At 43.7% G+C, this 11,373-nt stretch overlaps 1 protein-coding gene across 1 annotated transcript in view; it reads left to right on the top strand.

The window, feature by feature from the left end:
- The first annotated feature begins 2,857 nt into the window (after positions 1-2,857).
- MTHFD1 (methylenetetrahydrofolate dehydrogenase, cyclohydrolase and formyltetrahydrofolate synthetase 1) overlaps positions 2,858-11,373 on the top strand; it is a 53,118-nt gene continuing 44,602 nt past the window's right edge. Inside the window, exon 1 of the mRNA XM_084866436.1 lies at positions 2,858-3,017. Coding sequence (XP_084722562.1) covers positions 2,977-3,017 — 41 coding nt within the window. The 5' untranslated portion in view covers positions 2,858-2,976. The remainder of the gene's footprint in view (positions 3,018-11,373) is intronic.

The raw sequence follows: 11,373 nt of genomic DNA, 5'->3' as shown, positions 1-11,373 counted from the left end.
TTCTGCCATTACTTGAAACATGCCACCCTAAGAAATGGTTTATAAAAGCAACTAAGCCAGGTAGCTCAGTTGGTTGAAGCATCGTTCTGCGTACCAAAAGGCTACAGGTTTGATTCCCAGTCAGGGCACATACCTAGATTGCGAAAACATCTTCTTAGGTAAGGATTAAAAAATAATTAAGCCCAGCTGGTGTGGCTCTCTGGTTGAGTGTCAACCTATGAAACAGGAGGTTGTGTTTCGATTCCTGGTTAGGGCTCAATCCCCAGTGTGGGGCTTGCAAGAGGCAGCTGATCAATGATTCTCTCTCATTATTGATGTTTCTAATTCTCTGTACCTCTCCCTTTCTCTCTAAAATCAATTAAAAATAAAAATAAAACCCTGGCCGGTTTATTTTTTATTTTATTTTATTTTAAATACATTTTTATTGATTTTTTACAGAGAGGAAGGGAGAGAGATAGAGAGCCAGAAACGTCGATGAGAAACATCGACCAGTCGCCTCCTGCACCCCCCCCACCGGGGATGTGCCTGCAACCAACGTACATGCCCTTGACCGGAATTGAACCCGGGAGGTGCAGATGGATGATGATTCTCTCCTCATTGATGTTTAGCTCTCTCCCTCTCCTTTCTTCTATGAAATCTATTTTTTTTTTAATTTTTTAAGAGAGTAAATTTTAAATATCATCACCATGCACACAAAAAAGATAATTATGTGAGGGGATGGAAATCTTAGCTACCTAATTGTGGTAAGAATTTTGTAATAAATACGTGTATTAAAACCATCACGGTGTACACCTTAAACTTACATTCATGTCCATACTACCTCAAAAAGGCGGGGGGGGGGGGGGGGGGGGCAGGGGAAGGGAGGGACTTAGGAGACTGGAACTATTTATCTCTGAACTGTGTGGGATGACTGTAACCTAATTCATAGGACTCAGGACTTTGCAAAACCAGTCCTCACTAATAACCAAGCTGCCTGGGGTCCTCCAGTTCTTCTCCCTAATCTCCCCTGTTAACGACAAAAACAAAAAAACCATTGAAACCGGTAAATAATTTTAGTGAGTTTATTTGAGCCAAACTGTCGCCATATGCCGGGAAGCAGAACCTCAATAAATTGAGATAATGCTCCGAAGAATGGCGGGTTACATTTCTATTTATACGCTGCAATCAAAGGAGGGAGATAGGTGGGTTACATGAAATTTATTGGTGACAGATTAAAGAGGTGGGCTAAAGCAAAGCGATGGGAAACCCCTAGCATTGGATAAAAAGTAAAATGATGGACGTGTACTTCGGTGAATGCAGGAACAATTAACATGATAAAGTAGGAATTTGAGGCATCTGTCCTGGCGCCCACCACATTTGGTTGTGCCTCAGGGGCTCCAGAAAAAGGGAAGTTACAAGTTACCCAGACATCTCACAGATTGGTTATCTTAGGGAAAAAAAGGCAAACGGGCTCAGTAAAGATCTAAGTTGATCTTTGTCAGGGAAAAATATCGGCCTTGGACATGACTACCCACTATAAACTGTTTGTAGTTTATTTATTTATTTTTTTTTAACATTTTATTTATTTATTTATTTATTTATTTATTTATTTATATCTTATTGATTTTTTAAAGAGAAAGTGATAGGGACAGAGAGAAACATCGATAAGAGAGAACCATCAATCAGCTGCTTCCTGCACATCCCCCACCTTTCAGTCCGCAGGCCGGCGCTCTATTCACTGAACCACACCGGCTTAGGCGTGTTTGTAGTTTAAACATTTAATTTTCAAATCATCTTTTGTTGTTATTTTAAGGTCTCTGAGTTTTCAAGACTGCCACGCAGGCCTCCCATGAGCTTGTCAGGTTAGCATGTGGCTCCTTTCCTCCACACCCCTATGCCCCAGCGTGAACGCCTACAGGGAGGCGGAGCCCGCCCTGGTTGCTCACTAGGGATCTAGTTTACCTTAGGCCTCCAACCCTCTACCCCCAGATCTGCGCGGGGACCTGACACAGTGGAGCCCCCTGGCAAAGCTGATGACCAGCTCAGGCAGAGGCGCTGCGGAGCTTCCTCTTGGCCGAGCCTCAGTCACCTGAGACCTTATTATGGTAAGGTGACCAGACGGGACAATTCCGATTTTTAACAATTTGTCCCGCGGCATTTTTTTAAAAAAGTCCCGATTTTTTTGTTTGTTTGTTTGAAATAAATTTTTATTGATTTTTTACAAAGAGGAAGGGAGAGGGCTAGAGAGTTAGAAACATCAATGGGAGAGAAACATCGATCAGCTGCCTCCTGCACACCCCTACTGGGGATGTGCCCGCAACCAAGGTACATGCGTACATGCCCTTGACCGGAATCGAACCCAGGACCCTTCAGTCCGAAGACCGACGCTCTATCCACTGAGCCAAACCGGTCTCGGCAAAAGTCCCGATTTTTGTAAAGATAATAATTATGGATGCTTCACAGACCCTCCGACCCGGCCTGGGGATGGGGGCACCAGTTTGATAACGTGGTGGGGTTATCAAACCCCAGAATCCGCGCCAGAGTCCCGCCCGGGGCTTCGGACCCCAGGGACGTGGGCCCGGCCTCCGGGCGGGTCTGGGAGACCCTGCGGCTCCCGCGCCCGCGAAACCGCCGTCCCGGGAGACCGCCCCTCCGCCTCCGCACCCGATAGAGATCCCACCCCGCCTCGGCGGCTCCCGCCCCACACGAAGGCGCCGTCTGCAAAGACTCCTTCCACCGGCCACTCGTTCCTTCCCTCCGGGCATCACGGAGTTGAAACTCCCGCCGCCTTCCAGGCCCTCCCGCTCCCCATCCGCGCGCTTCCGGACTGCGCAGGCGCAGGCGCGCCCCTAAGCCCGGGAACGGGGGGGCGCAGGCGCAGAAGCAAGCTCCGCCCCGGCGGCCGCTCACCTCGTGGGCCGTGCTGTCCGCAGCGGAGAGGGGAGTCAGCCCTCGGCTTTGGCGGTGTTCGTCGTGGGCAGCGGGCTGTTAAAGGTCATGGCACCGGCGGAAATCTTGAACGGGAGCGCGGTCTCCTCGTAAGCACCTGTCGTGAGGAGGGCGCGTGGGGCTGCAGGCAAGGGTTCTGAGCAGGGTGGGCAGGTCAGCAGCAATGGACCCATTTTTTTTTTTATATTCTTTGCGGGAGGGAGACCTGGAGCGCAAAATCAGACCAGCCCGGTGCGGGGAGGAAGGACGTTGTCCTGAGCCCTTCACGTCGGAAGACTGGTCTCTTGTGGCTGAGGAAAGGCGCCCAGCTCCGGGCACAGCCTGCGTGTGCAGATGGGCTGCCTGTAAGCTGTGCCCGAGGCTACGGTGCATCTGGGACGAGCCCTCTTACCTGGCCCGCTCCCCCGCCCCGGGGCCCCCCCCCCCCCCCCCCCCCGCGCCCAAAGGTGCAGCTGCTGGCAACTTTACTTCCCGCAGCACCACAGTCAGAACTCAGATATCCAGTTTACCTCCTTCCCCTATAATTTGGAGGTAACATAGGGTCTCTTTACCCACTACACCAGAGTCGTCATTTGCTGAGGGGCTCAATTTTTAAAAATATTTTTTTAAAATTAATTTCAGAGAGGAAGGGGGAGAGAGAGAGAGAGAAACATCAATGATGAGAGAGAATCATTGATCGGCTGCCTCCTGCACCCTGAGGATGGAGCCCACAACCCAGGCGTGTACCGTGAGGGGGAATTTAACCTTGACCGCCTGGTTCATAGGTCAAGCAACTGAGCCATGCATGCCTGCCAGGCAGGGGCTTAATTTCCCCTTCAATTTAATGCACCACTGTCAGCCATCTCCGGGTTCTGGTCCTTGAGTTATAATTTAGTTTGGCTCTTGAACTTTGACAATATTCCATATTCCATTTGACTTCTTCCTGTGTTATCCCTACTGGAATACCTAGTGGCTATGATTGCCAGACTTACTCCCAGGAAGTAATACCCCTCTACTTTTTGTTTAGGAGGTGACTGGTGGGGAAAGATGAGACTAGAAGAGAGAAAGACATACAGGGTGGTGCAAAAATAGGTTTACAGTAGTTCCTATGGAAAATAATACAATAGTAATGCAAGAATAACCAGTTTGACGTAGTCACAACTGTAAACCTATTTTTGCCACATCCTCTTGCAGGTTGCTCTTTTTAAAAATATATATATTTTGTTGATTTTTTTTTTTTTTTTTTTTTTTTTTTTTTTTTTTTTTACAGAGGGGAAGAGAGAGGGATAGAGAGTTAGAAACATCGATGAGAGAGAAACAACCATCAGCTGCCTCCTGCACACCCCCTACTGGTACATGCCCTTGACCAGAACTGAATTTGGGACCCTTCAGCCAAACTGGTTAGGGCAGCAGGTTGCTCTAGAGACCTTGAACCTCACCAGTTATTTTGTAACTGCTGTAGTTGGCAACAGTAACTCCTATGAACTCCTAACTTTGTGAGTAGAGATTTTTGAGTGAATTACAGAGTCGTTGGTGGTGAAACCCACCTTGAAGCAAAGTGATTGTTTCCTGGAGAAAGAAAGTGAAGTGTAAATTAAATTGTGGTGACTCCCCCTGATGATGAGAAACCCCAGGCTTTTAGACTAGAAATCACAATACTTAGATTAGATTGCTTTTCATCATGTGGTTTGTTGAATTGCATTGTTTCTGTTCGACCTTCATTTGTTGTTTGTTTATATTCAAATCTACTCCCTTTACCAGTGACTTTTTCGTGATGAAAGCTGGAAAGACTGGTTTGTGGCGGTAATTTAGGTTTGCTTCCTGGCAGGCTGAGAATAGGTGCTCACTGGATATGTTTTGAGTGACGAGCAAATTAAGTATGTTTGTAAGCTCCATAAGGGCAAACACATGCATTGTTTTGTTTATGTCTATATCTATAAACACCTATGAACCTTCATTTAGAACAAACTAGTTTTGTGGCTTTAAGCAAATTAGCTCACCTCACCGTGCCAAAATTTCCTCAGATGTAAAGTAAACATAATATCAAGGACATTGAGGTGTTTGGAGAATTAAACAAGTTATTAACTGAAGACCATTTAGAATTGCACAAAGTAAGTGTTCAGTACACATGAGCAGTGTTAATAATTAGTAATTACATTTGACCTTGGAACACGGACTTGAACTGTGCAGGTCCACTTTCATACAGATTTTTTTTTTTAATAAAGATATAGTCAGCTATCCATATTCCCTGGGTTTCACATCCCTGAATTCAATCAACCACAGGTTGAAAACAGTATTTTCAATCTGCAGTTGGAAATCGCAGATTCGGAGGGCCAATGCATTCTTCTAGGCTATTTTATATAAGGGACTTGAGCATCCTCAGATTTTGAAAGCCTCCTGGGGAGGAAGGGGTCCTAGAACCAATTCCCCTGGGATACTGAAAGACTACTGTTTTGGGGGAATAAAAAATTATACTCAGATTTTTGACAGTGTGGGGCAGTGCTCCAAATCCTTGTGGTTCAAGTATACATGGATGACTGATTCATTATCTTTTAAATATATTTCTTTATTGATTTCAGAGAAGAATAGAGAGTAAAATCAATGATGAGAGGAAATCATTGATCAGCTGCCTCCTGCACGCCCCCTACTGGGGATGGAGCCTGAAACCCAGGCATGTGCCCTTGGCCGAAATCGACCCTTCAGTCCACAGGCTGACACTCTATCCACTGAGCCAAGCCGGCCAGAGCTCATTATCTTTTAGACAACTGCCTTAAGATCTATTTCAATGGCTCTCAACATTAGCTACACATTAAAATCGCAGGGAGCTATCTTTTTGTTAATTCTTTTTATTTAAATGTGAATATGTATTATAAGTGCACCTATCATAAGTGTGCAGCTCAATGAATTTTTCACAACTGAATTTACCTGAGTAACTAGCACCCAGATGAGAAGTTTCATTGACATTCCTCTCATTCTCATCCAGTCACCACCCCACAAAGATCATCACAAAGGTCATCTCTCAGTGCCTGAGAGAAACACCATCCTGCCTTCTAACACTGACTTTTAGTGTCACCTGCTTTTGAACTTGATATAAATGATATCATACAGGATAAAATCTTCTGTGTGGCTTCTTCTGATCAATGAGATGATTCCACATTGCATGTAGTTGTAGTTCACTTACTCTATTGTATTCTACAATATGAGTATGCCACTATTTTATTTATCCATGGACATTTGGGTTCCTGGTTTTTGGCAGATATGAACGAATAGTGCTGCTATGAGCATTCTTTTCTGTGTCTTTTGGTGGAACATAAAATACATTTCTGAAGGTTATTTATCTAAGAGTAGAATGGCAGAGTAATAGGACATATAAAGTGTGATCAGCTTTGGTACAAATTGCCAATCTTTTTCAGTGTGGTTTTACTAACTTACGCTTATAAGGAGCTTTTGAAAAAAGTATCAATGCTTGGTACTCACACCAGACTGACCTAATTGGAATTGCTATCAGTAAGCTATTGGACTCAGTATTCTAACAGTCTTTTAAAAGCTCCTGCACCTTGAAGGTTGAGAACCACTTAACAGCCTTAAGTCCAGTGCTCATCATTGAAGAACAGTATGGCAGTAATGTGGCCACAGGGATTGAAAGCGTTTTTTCTGGAGAAGACTGTTTTGGGTATTGAAAGGCTCTCCCCCAGCATGCTCAGAGTTAACATAGCTAACCTGTACAGTGCCCAGGGTTGAGCAATCAGTTAGTTCCTGCTAACACTGTTCACAAAGGATCATTGAGACTAAGGCCTCTTTGTGCTTGCAGATTTTCCTCTCACGCACTTTTAAAATGGCTCTTTCAGACAGACACTGCCACACGTTGGCACCTCGACTTCCATGGAGAGTTTGACTCTAGGAGCTGGTAGTGCTCACAGTTGCTCGCAGAGGGTGAGCTCTGCAAGGAGAGGCAGCCTGCCTGGCTCACGGGGTGGTGCAGTCCCAGCGCCTTGTGCTGCAGCTGACCCTTGGGGAAACCTGAGCAAGAATGTGGTTCTTGCCGAAACCGGTTTGGCTCAGTGGATAGAGCGTCGGCCTGAGGATTGAAAGGTCCCGGGTTCGATTCCGGGCAAGGGCATGTACTTGGTTGCGGGCACATCCCCGGTGGAGGGTGTGCAAGAGGCAGCTGGTCGGTGATTCTCTCTCATCGATGTTTCTGACTCTCTATCCCTCTCTCTTTCTCTCTGTAAAAAATCAGTAAAATATATTAAAAAAAAAAAAAAGAATCACTTGAGGATAACTCTAAGCTTCAGTGTTTGTTGACTCAGGCAGCTTCATTTTCATGTAGCTGTCTTCTCCATGTAGCTAAACATCCTTTACTGCCTTCTTTGTCTACCTGTAGCTTCTGTTGAGATGTCTTTATGTTAGGCTATATTTTAGGAATACTTTTTTCTCAGTCCTAAAGTTCCAAAATTAGAAAATGAGCCATCATCTTAGACAGAATGAATTGGATTTGTAATGGACTTTTTCAGGAACAATCGTACAAGACTTTGGGCAAAAGATAACGGTGACTGTTCAGGAGTGTGAGGGGTCCTCTGACTAGGACTCTAAGAGGTAATATGATTCCTTACAGATGTGCATCTTTGACTTCTATTCTAGGCTCTTTTGTAACTGTTTGGGAAATGTTAACTTGGAGGAAACTGAATAGTAACAGACTCTTGTCCTTACAGATTCAAACACATATTGACAGGTTGAGATAAACGATTCCCACTTTGATGTTTGCCCCTTAGAAAGAAAAGATAACGCCCCAATTGTGTTTTATGGTCCAGTAGCTGGGCTTCTCACCCTGGGGCGCTATTAACGTTTGAGCTAGATAATTCTTTGTTGCAGGAGGGGATCTCCTGTACGATGTAAGATAACTAGTTGCATCCCTGGCATCTACCCACTAGATGCCAGTAGTAACTTTGTTAAAGCTTCATCAGCGTCTGTTCAGACTAATTGGCTGTGATGACTATTTTACTACTATCTATTGTCATGGCTTGAGAAATTTTAATCGTTTACTGCTACTTTGTCTTACTACATTCGTTGACACTCGGGTATTTTCTCCAACATCAAGACTGAGATATTTCTTCCCTTAGATTTTAGAAGCTGTTGATGGAGGAGGATGGTGTAACTTTGGCATGAGTCGTTCTATTTGGGGATCAGGGATATTTCTCCAAATGCCTATTTCTGCTTCACTTTGTCCCCAGACCTTGTAGCTCATGGCCATGGTAAAAATGGGCATCGGCAACTCAAGGAAGTTTCTGTTAACTTAGGTTTCAGTGGATAGCATTTAAACTTCCTGGAAGTAATGAGCTATAAAAATTAAGGCACTTTCCACCATTTAATTCATCACCGCTCTGGGACCCTAAAGTAAAGTAAAGAGTGTTGACTTCCCTCTCCAGAGTCCTCTTTTTTCGTTTCTTAACTTCAGCCATACTTGGCACTTGGCTTTCTTTATTTCACTTTTCATTTCAGGGTTCCTCAGCTAGTGGCCTACCCAGAAAATTAGAGCAGGGAAGATATTTTTAAGGGACTTATGGAGACCCAATTGCTACTGTCTTTTTCTCACCAGAGCTGAAAACTTTCTACTTGTTGCTTTAGTGTTTGGAGCTATTCACTTATTGCTGGTTGTGGTTTATGTGTATTTTTAAAATGTCTCTTATTGCTTTTCTGATCATGTTTCATAACAAGGCCTAAATGTTAGCTTTTAAATAAATCTTTCTAGTGGGGAGAATATCCCTGCTAATACAATTTCAAAAACAATCCTGCTTTTTAAAAAACATATATTTTTATTGACTTCAGATAGGAAGGGAAAGGGACAGAGAGATACCGTGTTTCCCCAAAAATAAGACCTAGCGCAACTTTGGGAGAAAAAATTAATATAAGACACTGCCTTATTTTTGGGGAAACAGGGTAGAAACATCAGTGATGAGAAGGAACCAATCATCAACTGACTCCTGTATACCCTCCATTGGGGACTGAGCCCGCAACCCAAGCATGTGCCCTTGACCGGAATTGAATCCGGGCTCTATCCACTGAGCCAAACCAGCTAGAGCAACAATTCTGCTTCTTAGGAAGTTTCAGGAAGTCAGTGTAACTGATCTGAAGCTATAATATTTTTTAGGGGGGGGGAAATTGCAAACTGAGACCCACTTAAATGGTAGAATAGAAAATACAGAACCTTTTGTTCTTTGTTCTTAACATTCTGGACTGACACATTTCCCACTTATACCACCTTGTAGAACTGGATTCCCATTGCTTGCTCCTGCTGGGAAAAGTATTATTTTTAGTTTTCTCTAGACTTCCTTTTTCAGATCTCAGTGCTCACTTATTCTAGAATCCTTATGAGATTTGGTAAATAAATGCACCGTATCGGTATGAAATCTGCTCTGTGCCTTAAAATGTTTGTGATTGTCGGTCTTTCCAGATCATTTCACAACCCCAAAACCTCAGAGTCATCTATAGCTCTGGTCTTTTCTCTGTGCTTCATATGAATATGTCTAAAATCCAACCACTTCTTCCCAGCCTAACATTGATACCATATTCCAAGCTAGGCCTGGATTTTTGTAATTGCAATAACATCATCTTGCTGGTGTCCCTGATTCTCACCTTTCTCCCTAACGTCTGCAGAATAATTATTCATCAGCTAGAATAAGCCTTTTTTAAAATGTAAGTGCAGAGACAGTGGTGGAGGTGGGGGGAGGGAAGCCCGCTGGAAGTCTTGCAGGAATATTCCTGCAACAGGTGCCTAGTAAAATATATATATATTTTAAAAAGAGTCTGCCTCATCTGGTTACTGCTTCTTCCCCTTGGACTTCATTGTGCCACTCAGGACCCAAGGAAAGCTCATTAACTGCTTAGAGCCTCTGTCTACACTTGAGAAGGAGAATAAGAAAGTTTCTCTTCCCTTGCCCATCTCACAAGCTTATTGAGAGCCTCAGATATGTTCATCTGTTTTCACTGTTGGTTCTTGTTACTGTTTACATGGTGCTAGGAATGGTTGGGATTCTCCTCCTCCCCAAGGGGTTTATTTGGGTCAGGGAAGGGTTAAGGAGAACCAGTAGAAATGGTTGCCAGGCGCTTTGTATTAATATATAATGGTTGGAGGGAAAAGAGAGTGGAGTCTGGAAACTTGGTGCCTGGGAGGGGCCTTCTGCAGCTACCCTGGTGCCAGGTCTGATTGCCATGCAGGGGCAGCAGCTGAGGCTGGGATTGCGGGAGGTTCAGTGGCAGCCTGGGGGAAACCTGGCAGCTCCACTATTTCCTTTTTGTGTGTCACAGCAGAATTTTGTGGCCTCTGTTTGGGTCAAATCTCAGAAAAAGAAAATCCTGGGGTCTATTAAATCTTCTTTTGAACTCTATTACAATATAGGATGTTGACTTGAAAAAAGGTCACTAACCAGAAATAAAATTTTGAAGTCTTAGATATGACTTCTTGTATCATCCAATGTTAATATTTACCCGGCTAATCCAAATAATCTATTTCTTGTGATCCCTATGCCCTTTCATGCCAGTTGTTAGTAAAGTGTGGAGAATTGGAGAAGGGGGAGTGACCAAATGAGAATGAGGGAAGCGATGCTTGCAAATGTCCATGTATACAATATTTGCACACAGTGGGTCAAATATGGTTAAGATGAAGGAAAGCAAGTGAAAAACTAACCCTTTAACAGAGACAGATCTTTTTTCTTTTTTAAAAAAATATATTTTATTGTTTTTGTACAGAGAGGAAGGGAGAGAGATAGAGAGCTAGAAACATCAATGAGAGAGTCATCGATCAGCTGCCTCTTGCACACCCCCCACTGGGGGTATGCCCGCAACCAAGGTACATGCCCTTGACCGGAATCGAACCCGGGTCCCTTCAGTCCCCAAGCCGACGCTCTATCCATTAAGCCAAACCGGTTTCGGCAACAGAGACAGATCTTGTTTCATGTTCATGACTGTGTCCTAACTGGGCAAGGACTATTTAGATTATTTATGGATGTAATTGAGTGTACTTGATCTCCTCTTTGTTGTATTGTTGAGAAGTTGTATAAGCTAATTTATCATTGTTTCAGAACAGGTTATACTTTCAACCTTGTGTTAAATTCTTTTGTAAGGAAAATTCTTTGGTGAATTAGAGTAAAATTTTTAAAATTTTTTATTGAGAGAGAGGAACATTGATTTGTTGTTCCACTTATTTATGCATGCATTGGTTGAACCTTGCATGTGCCCTTGGCGTATTGGGATGATGCTCTAACCAACTGAGCTACCCAGCCAAGGCTAGAATATAATTTGTAAAGTCTGCGTTACGTGGATACCCTGTGATTATTGTACTATGGTAGGTTGAGCAGGTGTGAGCTTAAGTTTCTTCCTGCAAAATTTTTTCATATATCATTGATGACTAGAAACAATGAAGAAATATGAGGATTAGCAGCCTTCCAGAAGTGTTGGGCCAAGTTTTCA

Source organism: Pipistrellus hanaki (genome assembly GCF_964339955.1).
Source record: "Pipistrellus hanaki genome assembly, chromosome: 1".
NCBI classification, from domain to species: Eukaryota; Metazoa; Chordata; class Mammalia; order Chiroptera; family Vespertilionidae; genus Pipistrellus; species Pipistrellus hanaki.
The sequence above is the reverse complement of the archived record's forward strand: the minus strand, read 5'-3'. Positions and strand labels throughout refer to the sequence as shown.